Source organism: Pseudorasbora parva, chromosome 7, assembly GCF_024679245.1.
Source record: "Pseudorasbora parva isolate DD20220531a chromosome 7, ASM2467924v1, whole genome shotgun sequence".
NCBI classification, from domain to species: Eukaryota; Metazoa; Chordata; class Actinopteri; order Cypriniformes; family Gobionidae; genus Pseudorasbora; species Pseudorasbora parva.
The window spans coordinates 3,735,627-3,750,894 of NC_090178.1; the positions used below are offsets into that span (position 1 = coordinate 3,735,627).

The 15,268-nt window shown below is 40.8% G+C and overlaps 1 protein-coding gene across 5 annotated transcripts in view; it reads right to left on the reverse strand.

Moving 5' to 3' along the window:
• The window catches only part of znf385d (zinc finger protein 385D), a 154,517-nt gene that overhangs the window by 15,693 nt on the left and 123,556 nt on the right, over positions 1-15,268 (reverse strand). For 4 of the 5 annotated variants that reach the window (XR_010906362.1, XR_010906361.1, XM_067447795.1 and 1 more), the window contains exon 5: positions 5,676-5,960. Coding sequence is in view for 3 of the 5 variants with exons in the window: in XM_067447795.1 (XP_067303896.1) it covers positions 5,676-5,960 (285 nt within the window). In the remaining 2 variants the exon portion in view is untranslated. The remainder of the gene's footprint in view (positions 1-5,675; positions 5,961-15,268) is intronic. The other variant, XM_067447796.1, reaches the window with a different exon arrangement.

Consider the following 15,268-nt stretch of genomic DNA (forward strand, 5'->3'; position numbering starts at 1 on the left):
GTTTCGCATTGCTCTTAAACTAGAGGCGTCTGCTTAAATACCTGAAATTGGTTTCTTAGGCACATGTTTTCATTTCTGTGCAAAACTAGAATTGTAACGGATCCACTGGATCAAATAGTGCAGAAAAAGCAGCCACTGTGACCGCTGGCGTTTCGCAAGTGTTTTTATGAATCATTTTCTCCATAAGCATGTTTTAAAATATCTTTCAAAAGTTCCAAACCATGAACTGAAAACATTTATCAGAAGAAAAAGTGTTTCAGAACAGGAGAAACGGGTAGTAAAGGTAGCTCTGGTAGCTGTGTCTCATTTTCTTATCAGTAACTAAGTTTGAGATTATTAAATGCTTTTGAGAGAAGTCTCTTTTGCTCACCAAGACTGCATTTATTTGATGAAATATTATTTCAATTTAAAACAGCTGTTTTCTATGTGAATACTGTATATAGCAGGGGTGTAATGATACACTCATATCATGATTTTCTTATAAACCGCGATACTGAACTCGCAGTACGATATGTATCGTGATATTTTAAAGGTGGGGTAAGCGTTATTTCAAAACCGTTTTAGAAAAAGGACTTGGGCCGAGTGGAATAACAAACTTATAGCCAAGCAGCAGGTAAGGGGCGTGTCTATGGTGAGAAGAGAGTGAGCCAATCAGCAGGTAAGGGGCGTGTCTATGGTGAGAAAAGAGTGAGCCAATCAGCAGGTAAGGGGCGTGTCTATGGTGAGAAGAGAGTGAGCCAATCAGCGGGTAAGGGGCGTGTCTATGGTGAGAAGAGAGGCTCAGTGCACGCCATCATTCAAAACACACGAGTCACACAGGACGGACATTAGCCAAGAAAGAACTAACATATGCTGGCTTTGCTTGAATATGCTCGTGTCTTGTTTGCTTGTTTATCCATTTGCGATCATTTTGTCGCTCACTTCAGCGATGATAAAGACCCGTTCATTTCCACACCATATGGAGCATCTAAATCTCCTCAGTGTTTCAAGGTTTCAAGGTTCATGAGAACGGTTTGTGTTTTTGTGACAGAAGGGATGACTTTTTCATTGAATATTCGACCTGGATTAGTTACACACAGAAGGCGTTTCTCAATGTCAAGGATGCTTCCTTGGAAGGACGGATCCTTCCAAGTCACTTCCTTCAGAGGCTAGGCGAGGCTCCTCTTTAGCATTCGGAGAACACGTAAATGGAACAGGCTAGCAAGTGCACGTCATTGCGTCATTACGTCAGTGAAAAGGTCCGTTGGCCATCAATAACGTTATTTGTATTTTTTAAATATCAATACAGTATTATTTTGTACCGGTATTTAAACGTTAAACTTTACGTATATTTACTACAGTTATAACAAATGTTTGGTAACGTAAATAAAAGCATTGTGGCAAGCAGCGAGGTAAGGGACCGTGAGAGCGGGCCGGTGGAGTGATAATGAGCGGCAGCTGATCGCCGCCACACCGGCCTCGGCTCGCGGCAGTGACGGGAGTATAATTGGAGGAGCATGGAAGACGAGAGAGGACTAGGCCTGGACTTTATGTTATGGTTTGTTTATGTTTTATTATGTGTGTGCGGGCAGTCGCCCGTGAGGGGGCTATTATAAAGTTGTTGAACGTTTGCCGGTTCCCGCCTCCTTCCTTCCCATCTACAAACCCCGATACAAGCATATTTGCCCCATTCACGCTCCGAGTCCGACTCCGAGAACGTCTGATAGCAAAGCTGCGCGCATAGGATTGTGGGTGATTTGAGAACGCGAAGTGCGCGAAGGCTACTCATATGCATCCTTTCCTGCATATGACATATTTTTCGAACGAAGGACTCAGTCCTTGGTTGAATTCCGAGGATCCTCGACATTGGAACAGCCCTTCGTCGGATGTCGATGACGTAGCATCCTTAGAATTCTGGCTGCGGAGGATCCTTCCTTGACATTGAGAAACGCCAAGATTCTGCCATAGTCGTTGCCTGGGTTACGTATGTGTGGGGCGGAGCTATCAAAATATGACCGAGACCCTTTTGGGGGTAGGGGCGTTTGTTTTGGTAATTTGAAATAACAACAACGGTTACCAGATAGCACTTATCCCACCTTTAAGCCAAAATAAAGAAGAGTTTTTATTTATTGTTTTATATTTTTTTTTTTCAATTTTATTATTATTAAAATAATATTATTATTAGTGTATTATTTTAGGACCCACAAATATCAATCATTCATCAAATGGCAAAATATTAGACATGACCATTCAAATCAAAGTAGGCGGGCTTTATGTTCAGCTCTAACTTCCGTCTAATGAGGTCAAGCGCATGCGATCATAGATATGCCATGTAGATCCTCATTCGACCGATCTGCGCAGGCACAACTGAGGTATCTATATATATATATCGGTTTTTGTGCACGTTGTCTAAGCATGTTTTTTCATTTGTTTTCCTCTCATAGAATTGTTACCTATTCACTCCATTATATGACCGGCACACAGCAACGGTTGAGTTAAAAATCTTCATTTGAGTTCTACTGAAGAAACAAACACACCTACATGATGATTGCACTGGGGGTCAGCAGATAAACATTCAATTTTCATTTTTGGGTGAACTAACCCTTTAAGGTAGCCTAGAAATCTAGACGCAAATTTAATCTGCCCGCAAGTGTCGTCTAGCAACTCTCAATACCCTTCTGAGCTGTATTCCTCACAATCTGGACGGGCCAATCACATCGTGTATAGAGTCGGTGGGCGGGGCCATAATGACAACGGCCGAGTTGCGTTAGCGTGCTTCTAGTAAACACAGAAACTGGCGAACGGCGGTCTTTCGAATCAGCTTTGACCGCGACTCTGGAAGACTTGGAGTTGAGCTTTTCTCTGAGAAAAGAACAAAGAACGGCACTGAAGTCATTCTTAAAAAGGGAAAATGTGTTCGGAGTTTAGCCGACCGGATACGGCGAATGTTTAATCTGTCAGCGAGCTCTGCTTCACCTTCGTTGCTCTGGTTGGTTGTGGCGCTATCCTATCGCGTACAGAGGGAGTTTGAAAGACGACCGTTTTGATTGAGCTGTCAATGGTGAGTTTCCAGACCAAACATCTTGATGTGGGTCTGGCTTGTCAGGCTAACTTTAAGGGGTGTTTAGCCACGCTTGAAATCAGGGACGTGCACAGGGGGGTTGCTCAGGTTGCCCGGGCAACTGCCCATATGCCCTTCTCGACTCACGTTGCCCTTCCGAGGTGGAAAAAAATAAATAAAAAAATCGTACAATGGATGCAGAATTTCACGTAGGCCTAGATACAAAAAAAAAAAAATCGCAAAGCCTCGTTCACTTCCATATTCGGGTACCCGTCCGAAAGTGAAAGTCAAGCAATTGCTTGGGGCACCGAGCTGGCCTGGGGCCTCAAGACAGCGACAGGTTACGAATAAAATGCAACGACAAACTGCTTGAGCGCCCCTTTGATAGTCAATGCAGTAAAGTGCATTGACACTGTTATCGGAATCCCCCTCAAGGGGGCCCTCTCAGTCGTCGCTGACAACAGCCACCCAACCCACGCAATCTCTGCTGCCGGCAAAATACAAAACCTCCTCGATCATGAAGCGGAATTATGCTTTAGGAAGCCAGAAAAGAAAAAAGAGAAAAAACAAGATAATGGTAAGTGATAAATTACACTATATAAAATAGCTTTATTTGTACAAAAATGGTGTAATTTTGCAGCAGGTAGGCTAGCAAAAATATGTTTATGTTAGCTAACGTTACCTGCCTGGCAAATGCTGCTTGTAACGAACAGTTAGTGCAACTTTTTTTTCCGAACGGACGGAATATGGTTACTTACTGTAATATGTTTTTTTTAACGGGATAAGGAAGAAGCAGATCTGTTCCAGAATAACTTTATCGTATTTAATGACATAAAATTGCTATAGCTTTGTAATAGGTTTTGATGAAAGTGGCATAGCATGCTATACTAACTATTTTTATGCTATGCATAAATAACCTGGAATAGTTAATATAGCATTAACTATTATTATAAACATTATTTAACCAGAAAGAGGCAGAGGAACATGATTTTTTTCATAGCTTATCTTAATGTGCTAGTGTCGGGATATTTGGTAGTAACAGTTTATGCAAATATGATATTATTTTTATAAGTTACCAATGGATCTTGAACAGTTACTTTATTCGGTGTGGCAATTTTTACACTGTTGCATTTTGAAGTACAGTATCAGGACAACCCACATGTTTTACTGTTACTGTTTATTAACTATTTGACAAGGTATTATAGTCATCTGTTGCAACTTCATAATAACCATCCAGATAATGTTTATAGACAGTTTACAAACCAACTAGTAACCCTTAACAAAGTGTTAGGAATATTTGGTCTGTCTATCTATGTAATGTTTATAGATGTTTTAAAAATGGTTTCTTAAAGTTTTACAAACATTTTTTAATCATTACCCGTTTATCTGTAGAAAGTTAGCCATGTGCATTTTGCTTGGGGCCCCCAAAATCCTTCTAACCGCCCTGGCTGAGCCTGCATGAGCGGCACTAGAAGGAGATTGTCGCCGTTGTCGGGTGAGACTTAACGTTGTCGGAAAGGTATAACAAATGGACGATCATAAACTGTTGATGGCAGTTAAATTAATATTGTCTTTTTTTATTAGACTATTGATATTGACTGGTTTGAGTTCTTTATTGGTATAGGCAAGGGAAATGGCCTCAAACGCACCAAAATGCAGGAAATCACATCTACGAAATAAAAAAAATTCTTGGGGGAGAAACCCCCAGACCCCCCTGAAAAAAAATAGCCCCACCTATAATATTTTTCCTGAGCAGAACATAAATACTACTAGGGGGCATTGAAATAATAATGATAATGGCAATAACAATAATATGTAATTGGACAGATCATGAGGGGTGGGGGTGGGGTGGGTGGTTTCGGTTGGGGGGGGGGGGGGGGGTTCCCTTTTTTAGGTCAGAGCAACTGCCCCTCAAAAATCCTGTGCACGTCCCTGCTTGAAATGCTGTTCTCAGAGAGTTATAATCACAGAACACTATAGTTATTCACAATCACGAAAGTTCACGAAAGCCTTGTCGGTTAAACATTTAATTTGCGTGCTTATGCACTGTTGTACTGTTGTGAGATTACTTATGTACCGCACACTAAAAGCCTGTAAAACACACGTGATTACTGGACTAAGTCGTACTGTGCTAATACCTCAAATAAACACAAGATTAACATATATAAACGCAGACGGTTATGTCTAAAGTGAAAGTAAAATCTGCATGTGTCTGTATATGAAATGCGAGCATGTCTTGTATTGTCAGCAGCGAGCCTAGTGAATGCTTGTCCTTAAAGAGACAGTTCACCTCAAAAATTACTGTATGTTAATAAAACAACAAAAGACAAAGAGTTTTAAGTTTAAGTGAGGGTTTTAAAGTCTTTTAAGTACAATAAAGCAAGAGTTTTGCAATAAAAACATTTTCTCCTTGACCTCTTTCTGTTCCTGTCGCCTAAGAACAGAATAGCAAAAAACCAAACCGAACACCGTGGGCAAAAACCGAGTTATGTATTAAAGCGTGGACCAACTGTATTGTTGCATCCCTATATATATATTTATCAGAAGTGGGCATCCCTATTCCCTACTCACTAAGAGCAGAGCCCTTAAAGTGGCCGAATGTTCTGAATGCCAAGTGCTCTGAGAAGCTCCTCACCGCTGTTATGCGCATCGAGCTGCGACGCCGAGTTGACGGCCACCTTGCAGAGGGAGCAGTAGAGCAGACGCAGGGCTTTCTCATCCTCCGTCTCCGGGTTCGTTCCGGTGTCGTTCTCCTCCGCTTCAGGCGGGGTGGGTGTGGTGGAGCGGCCTTCCTCCCCTCCGGACACTGAGGTAGACTCCGGCTCTGTGGGCTCTGGGCTGGGGCCGGACAACGGGGCAGAAGAGGGCGATGAAGGGCCCACAGGGGCTCCAGGACTTCCAGCTGTAAAACACAAATGACCTGCTATTGGTAAGTGAAAAGGGTGACCTCATCTTGATTTAACACCATTATATCAGGTTTCTGGTTCAAATGTAACTGATTCATGTTAAACTGACTTAAAACCGTTACTCTTTGACATAACTTGATGTGTTTATTTTGAGATTACATGATTTAATCAAGCAAGCCGAACAAACAGGACTTTCACTTCCCAGCATGCTTTGCAAATGGGCTGAGTAAATGTTTAAATAAAGTGCTATTTTATGCATTTCTAACGAGATGAGAAAATGGAGAGACTTTTTAATGTTTTGTTTTGTTGGTATTTAAAAGTGTGTGTTATGTTAGTGTTTTTGGACGTTACCATTGTGGTGAAGTGTAGAGCGTGTGCTTGGGCTGAGGATCTGCTAATAACAATTAAAGTTGTTTTAATAATAAAAAACAACTACTTTGGGCATGCCATAAATGTAACAATACCATCTAGCCAATACAATCTTGTAAAAAATAGCATTTCACTAAATAAAAATAATCAATTAAACTGGATTACTTGTTTTTTTTATATTCATTTCAGAGTAATCAAATGTAATAGTTTTGGACAAAATTAAGAATGTTAACTTGATTTAACTTAACTTATCTGTTCATGTTAAATGAACACAAATATTTCAAGCTGGTTGAACATCATCCATTGTTGTTAAGATAATGTGGTGTGATCACGTGGAACCGCTGTCCACGATTAAATCATGTCCAACCAATGTGCTATTTTTTTGAGTGCAGCGACGCTCGTGTAAAGGAGTGAGTGATTGTTCGCAGCACTGTGTACAAAAAAATACTTCACTATACAATTATTTTGTTATTTTCGTTTAAGCTTATTACCGTTAGGCTGTACAGAAAGGTCTGATATACGCACTGTTACTTACAACATTCTTCTTTTTTTTCACAATGACTAGAGTTCATGATTTTACTGTAGTTTTTTTGTGGCAGACTAAAGACTAAGGGCAGACTGTTGATCTTTAAAGGAAAATATGGTTGGCTTTTATTAAAAATGTCATTATCTTTTATGTAAGTCACTTTGGATAAAAGCATCTGCTAAATGCATGAATGTAAATGTATTATAGGCTATGCAGTCTAATATCATAGAAGCCCCCATCCCGTCACCCCAGACCACAGACCCTGTCCCGAATTTCAGCCAATCTCATCTGGTCACCCTGTAAGTGAAAAATTATGTGACAATGTTACAGTTTAAACAGAGGCAGATCATGTTTTTTTGTTGAGTCTTTTGTTTTGGACTCTGGACTGTGTTTCATAATGTGAAGCTCTGTGAGAGTGTATGTATATTTATGCTTCTATTATATATATATATATATACACATGCATACACTCTCACACAGCTTCACATTATGAAACACAAGTCAAGATATTGCTAAAATGATTTGTACTATTGTAGTTTAACAAACAGTTTAAAAAACTGCATTTCATCCTGTTTTTTAAAACTACATTAAAATCAGTTTAGCAATATCTTCAAAAGATTTTAAATGCCAAAATTAATATAATCAAAAAAATAAATCCATGTGCATAAGTCTAAGGCACAATAGTATTTTCACCATTTTCATTTTAAGCCAATTTTTTTCAGTGTCAGTATAATTTCAGTTTACATTTTCTAACATTTATTTTGCCATTAATTGTAATAATCCATTCCAGTGAGATTTGTGTATGCAGAAGTAATCTGACAACAGCTGTTTGATCCACACGGAGGTCTAATCTCACCATCAAAATCCACAAGATCTCCAAGACGCTTGAAGAAACCCTCACACTGACTGACACACTATTGCAAAACATATAAATAACTTGCTTCAAACATTTTTGGGGGTGAAAATACTAACATGCCTAAGACTTTTGCACGGTACTATACCTTATTACCATTTTTAAATTTTAGTATTTAATCTAAAATAAACATCTGCTGAACAAACAAACAAAAACCTTTTTTGTAAGTGAACTGCACTGAATGCTATTGAGGAGCAAATACAAATCAGATTTTTTGAATTAAATAGGCTACACATGATATTTCCCACTGAATGGATGAGTATTGGATTGTGTTTCGGATGAATAAATATAAGGCGGACACACATACACACAATCGCTGATGTCATTGATGACTTGTCGACCTCTAAAGGCTCCTTCTGTGCCATTCTTAATAATGCATGAGCGCATTAATGCATCAGAAAGCTCGCTCGCTCTCGTTCAGACAGCGCGTTTCCCTTCCACTGTTGTGCTTGCTTTGATTTTGAAGACTTCCTTTATTTGTGCTGGAAAATAACTGTGTCAAATATTGAGATCAATGGCGCCATGCGCCAATATCACCTAATGCGCTTGACAACGAAAAATTAATTGCACAGAATAAGATAAACTGCCGCTGATTTCCCCCAGATGAGGTCTGGCTTTGGCAGGCCGCTCTGATCGATGTCTGAGGGGTCTGGACTCTTTGTACAGTAATAACACAGAGGCTCTCTTCATTTCAGACCCCGGGGACCCAATCGATACTGAATTATGTCGTTCTATTTTGGTGACCTGTTAAGTAGAGTCTCTTATTTACCCCAGAGCTCCTCTTAGTCTGATGCTTTTCATCTGTAAAAAAAAAAACTGAAAATAAAAAAAAGAGGAAGGGACGCAGAAACGAAGACCAATTAGTTTTGCATATATAGCTTTGTTGTGTAAGAGTCCAGAGTCCTTCATCCATGTTGAAAGCCTCACCAGCTGGCTAAAGGAGATTAGCTGGTTGAGCTGTGGACTGGCAAAATTAGGCATTTCTCTCCCAGCAGAGAAGCTTCATTGACCATGACGGCTCGGCACTGAGAACTTCATTTACACTCCAGTTTCTATTAAATCTGCAGCAGCGGCTCTATGGACACTTCAGTCGACTGTAAGTAAGAGCCGGGGACAAAACAAGCCCAAAAGAGCTCTTCTCAAAGCTCTACGGATGAGGGTTTGGACAGAAAAGCAAACACAAAGCAGTCAAAACAGCTGATGTCAACTCACATTTGAAGGGGTCATAAACTGAGGAATTCTTTGAGCTTTTGACATATAAGAGGTCATCATACTATAAGAAAATCCTGTAAGTTTCAGAACTGAAAACTTCCTCATTAGTCCAAAAACAGCTTTTATTGAAACCAAGCCCAGAGAATAGGCTTGTTTGAGATGCGTCTTGCCCCGCCTGAAATAAAGGCGAGAGTAGTGAGGGGAGGAGTGAAAAAAGAGCAGGCAAGCTGGACAGTTCACTCTTCTCGTAGTGGATCAGACACCTGCGAGATCGTGTGTGTGTGTGTGTGAGAGATTACAGTTCAATCTCTTCTCGTAGTGGATCAGACACCTGCGAGATCGTGTGTGTGTGTGTGTGTGAGATTACAGTTCTCTCTTCTCGTAGTAGATCAGACACCTGCGAGATCGTGTGTGTGTGTGTGTGTGAGATTACAGTTCAATCTCTTCTCGTAGTGGATCAGACACCTGCGAGATCGTGTGTGTGTGTGTGTGTGTGTGAGATTACATTTCTCTCTTCTCGTAGTGGATCAGACACCTGCGAGATCGTGTGTGTGTGTGTGTGTGTGTGTGAGAGATTACAGTTCAATCTCTTCTCGTAGTGGATCAGACACCTGCGAGATCGTGTGTGTGTGTGTGTGTGAGATTACAGTTCTCTCTTCTCGTAGTAGATCAGACACCTGCGAGATCGTGTGTGTGTGTGTGTGTGTGTGAGATTACAGTTCAATCTCTTCTCGTAGTGGATCAGACACCTGCGAGATCGTGTGTGTGTGTGTGTGTGTGTGAGATTACAGTTCTCTCTTCTCGTAGTGGATCAGACACCTGCGAGATCAGGTGTGTGTGTGTGTGTGTGTGTGAGATTACAGTTCTCTCCTCTCGTAGTGGATCAGACACCTGCGAGATCAGGTGTGTGTGTGTGTGTGTGAGATTACAGTTCTCTCTTCTCGTAGTGAATCAGACACCTGCGAGATCAGGTGTGTGTGTGTGTGTGTGTGTGTGTGTGTGTGTGTGTGTGTGTGTGTGAGATTACAGTTCTCTCTTCTCGTAGTGGATCAGACACCTGCGAGATCGTGTGTGTGTGTGTGAGATTACAGTTCTCTCTTCTCGTAGTAGATCAGACACCTGCGAGATCGTGTGTGTGTGTGTGTGTGAGATTACAGTTCTCTCTTCTCGTAGTGAATCAGACACCTGCGAGATCAGGTGTGTGTGTGTGTGTGTGTGAGATTACAGTTCTCTCTTCTCGTAGTGGATCAGACACCTGCGAGATCGTGTGTGTGTGTGTGTGTGAGATTACAGTTCTCTCTTCTCGTAGTGGATCAGACACCTGCGAGATCGTGTGTGTGTGTGTGTGAGAGATTACAGTTCTCTCTTCTCGTAGTGAATCAGACACCTGCGAGATCAGGTGTGTGTGTGTGTGTGTGTGTGTGAGATTACAGTTCTCTCTTCTCGTAGTGGATCAGACACCTGCGAGATCAGGTGTGTGTGTGTGTGTGTGTGAGATTACAGTTCTCTCTTCTCGTAGTGGATCAGACACCTGCGAGATCAGGTGTGTGTGTGTGTGTGTGTGTGTGTGTGAGATTACAGTTCTCTCCTCTCGTAGTGGATCAGACACCTGCGAGATCAGGTGTGTGTGTGTGTGTGTGTGTGTGTGTGTGTGTGTGTGTGTGAGATTACAGTTCTCTCTTCTCGTAGTGGATCAGACACCTGTGAGATCGTGTGTGTGTGTGTGTGTGTGAGATTACAGTTCTCTCTTCTCGTAGTGAATCAGACACCTGCGAGATCAGGTGTGTGTGTGTGTGAGATTACAGTTCTCTCTTCTCGTAGTGGATCAGACACCTGCGAGATCAGGTGTGTGTGTGTGTGTGTGTGAGATTACAGTTCTCTCTTCTCGTAGTGGATCAGACACCTGCGAGATCAGGTGTGTGTGTGTGTGTGTGAGATTACAGTTCTCTCTTCTCGTAGTGGATCAGACACCTGCGAGATCAGGTGTGTGTGTGTGTGTGTGTGTGAGATTACAGTTCTCTCTTCTCGTAGTGGATCAGACACCTGCGAGATCAGGTGTGTGTGTGTGTGTGTGTGAGATTACAGTTCTCTCTTCTCGTAGTGGATCAGACACCTGCGAGATCAGGTGTGTGTGTGTGTGTGTGTGTGTGTGTGTGTGTGAGATTACAGTTCTCTCTTCTCGTAGTGGATCAGACACCTGCGAGATCAGGTGTGTGTGTGTGTGTGTGCGAGATTACAGTTCTCTCTTCTCGTAGTGGATCAGACACCTGCGAGATCAGGTGTGTGTGTGTGTGTGAGATTACAGTTCTCTCTTCTCGTAGTGGATCAGACACCTGCGAGATCAGTTGCGGATATCTCGCGATTCACACTCGTTGCTGATAAACTGGATGTAATTTAAGTTCTGTTGCTTTTCTATGAAAATAAATATTATGAACAAGACACCCAAAGTTTTTATTTATTTCCTTTCGAAAGACCTGTTTATCAAGCATTTTTACTGAAATTACATACGTTTTATATATTATTATAAATATGACAACAATCACATTACCCACATAGAGATCGCACTGTCCGAGAGTTTGGGAATATTCACACATAATTTATACACATTAAAACATGATATCAGTTTTAAAATCAAATATTTTAAAAAAGAACCTTACATCACGGTTGTTTAAACCAATAAGCATTAAGCTGTGCTGCAGCAAGTCGTTTCCCATCATGCTTTTGGTCAGCGCAGTCGCAGAATCTGACACATCCGCCTTTCGCTTTCGAGAGATTTTTGACATACGTCAGCATGACATCAGAGCAAGGCGGACCGCCCTCGGGCACATTTCTAACCGGCCTGCATCTCGCACTGATCCCCGGTGATCGGTTCTGCGCAGATTTTGCTCATCTCAAGCAAGCCTAATGACTCGTTGTGGAATGAGCCTATTGGTGAAAGACGACTACTTCATCATCGCAACTTTAGCCCCGCCCACTGGAGTGTTAGTGAGATGATGAGGAGTGTGTGTGTGTGTGTGTGTCTGTGTCCAAGCCCAGAGAACGACTCGTTGTGGAATGAGCCTGTAATAGATGATGAAAGACCGCCTCTGCAGAAGATCAACGCCTACTACAGAGAGAAGGAGAGAAGAGCGATACAGGATCACCGCACTAAAAATAACATTACCTGCCAAAGGATCCTAATGCTAGGAATGTGCTTATTTATGTTCAACAATGTGAACATCTCAGTTGAGCATTATTTATTTGTATTCGGTACATTTTACTGTTCATTCGCCTTCTTCACCTGGCGGCCATTTTGAAAACTCTAACGCCGTTGTGGGGTACACAAACCCGGACGCTGGACTCCGATACAGTACTAATCAGTAGCAATATTCTGTGTCACTCACTTTCTGCCTGCTGTGTCTAACAAAATCATGTAATGCATCACTGATAATATGTTTATGTATATATATATATTTTTTTTGTTAAAGGGGGGGTGAAACACTCAGTTTCAGTCAGTGTCATGTCAATCTTGAGTACCTATAGAGTAGCATTGCATCCTGCATATCTCCGAAAAGTCTTTATTTTTTTAATAATTATATAAGAAAGATGCGCTGTTCCGAGTCTTTCCGAAAAAAGCCGAGCGGGTGGGGGCGTGTCGTGTGAGCGGAGCTAAATAATGACGTGTGCAGCAGCGCGCTGCTATTGTGTTGAGTCGAGTGTGTCATCCCTAACAGCGGGAAAAAAACTTTATTCAAAATAAAAATATGGCTTTTAATCAGATACAGCCATACATCTATGATCCGGAATCAGACCCAGAGGCTGCAGTTGAACAGGAGCAGCAGCAAAAACGACTAGAGCAGGACGTCTGTATGTGGTAAGTTACAAGTTATACACTAACTATATAATATGCTTAGCGGCTTGTGTTATTTACATATTTATACTTGAATTATATCGTCGTATTTTTGTCTTTGAAGGTGTACATGTGGGAAGTGCAGTTGTGCACGTGTGTGTGTGTGTTTACGTGTGGTTTGTGTAGACAGTAAGCGGACTAAAAAAAAAACAGACATTTGAAGCAGTCTCACTCACCCTTCTAACGTTGGGACTGCTCCATCCTTCAGCATTAGGCGATCGGGAAAATCCGGCGTCGAGCTGGGCCTTGTTTATGAAACAGTCGGCACCGAAATGCAGCGAACAGATATAAACATTCGCGCAACTCAGTTGCTGATCCGGAAAAGCAAATTACATCCACTGTTGCCTTAACGCAGGGTTTTTGGAGAATCTGTGCAGGACTGTCTTGGTCTGGCAACCAAAAACGCACTTTTTTGGTGACATTGTTATGTGCACATTACCTGTGGAGCGCAGCCTACAAGCCAGCGCTTTGATGGGCGTAGGCTGTTACTTTCGCTCTCTCCCTCTCTCTCTCTCTCACGCGCTTCTGGTAGAATTGTCCGTAAGGCCCATATAAGGAAATTCCGACCCCATTAACGTCAAAGGGGACGCATGATCTCAAAAAACTTGCCGAAACTTATGACTAACCGGAAGTAGTATTTTTGACAAAGAAATACTCCCATCAAACGTCCACCTTAACTTTTGAAACTTTGTCTATGTTTAGTATGGGAATCCAAGTCTTTAACAGTGTAAAAAGATCAGTATGCATGAAACAGCATTTCACCCCCCCTTTAATGTTTTTTAATTTTGCTCCTAATGTAATTTCTAATGTTCTGCCCTTTTCTGGTACGTTTTTCAATACTTAAAATATACAAGCAGGCCATTTGTATTCCTCCATACCAATAAATGTACATAGTTACCTTTACAAACCTAGACCAGTGTGCCTATCAATGTTTTTGAAGGACTTATTTCTTTCTGATGTTCTGACCAGTTGTAAAGTTATGAAAGACATCATCCATGTGTAATAAAATTTTACTTTATTCTTTAGATAAATGGACATTTTATTTTACATATATGAAGATCCAGTAGCTTATACGTACACATATCTCCCACATGTAAATTAACTGTATCAACTATAATACAGATCTGCCCACATTGACACTATATGATAAATTAAAATAAGATGATAACATCACCGTTTTCTCCAGAATGACTACAGCCGAATCAAATGTTGTTGCAGTATTGTCCTGTTTACACCGTGAAGCTGCTTTGGAACAGTCGGTATTGTAAAAGAGCTAAATAAAGCTGACTTGACATGTCCCAGTCTTGCTATTGCTTGAGTCTTTCGAACTTCGTCTGTAGTAAAATGCAGAAATTACGACCAGGATCCCTTCTGATATTTTTTTTAATCCACTCTCCATGTAGTCTAGGGTGACCACCTGCTAATAAGCTCAAGGGGGGACAAAGGGTATGTTTCTGAGGGACAGTGTGGGACACCCCACCCCACGGGCAGACGGGCAGATAGTGGTTTACCCATTTCTAGCACATAGCACCTTACATGGTATATTAATAATGCCCTATTCCCCTAAACATGTGTAGGGTAATTGCTGATGTATGCTCATGAATAGGCCAACCAATGTGTATTTTTAACATAATATTTTGAACATTCAATGAACTGACAGATGCACTTCCACTTACGATTTACTTTAGCTAATTTACTTTACTTATTTTTCATTACAATTTATTCACTTTAAATCAATATACAATTATGGGATTAACAGAAATCAACACCACAGGAACAGTAAAAAAAAAATGTGTTAAGTTAAACTAAAAGTAAAGTTAACTCCACTTCACGGAACGAGAAGGGGAGGAAGGATGGTGAACTTCCATGTTAGTAAAGTCTGCACTGCAAAAAAAACAAAAAAAAACATTCTTACTTAGTATTTTTGTCTTGTTTCAAGTCTAAATATCTAAAAATTCTTACATTAAGAAACATTTAATAGACATGTAAAAATTATTGTCTTGTTTTGGGAAAAAAATAGCTCAAAATTAAGCCAAACAATCTGCCAATGGGGTAAGAAAATTATTCTTGTTTTCTTTTTGAATTAAGATTATTTTTCTTACCCCATTGGCAGATTATTTGTCTGATTTTAAGCAAAAACTCTCTTAGTTTTGAGTTATTTGTTTCCAAAACAAGACAATTACTTTTGCTTGATATTTTTTTATTTTATATTTTGGCAAGAAACAAGACAAACATACTAAGAAAGAAAAGCATTTTTTGCAGTGAGTCTGTGTCGTTTGACATCGTATTTTACTCTCCATGTCCGATTGAGAGAGACGTTTTGCAAAGCTCTCTTTTTTGAACACCTTTCAGTCACAAATATTAATTTTTCCAGTCTTTCTTGTACCCACTCCTTCTCTTTTTAATTGATGAT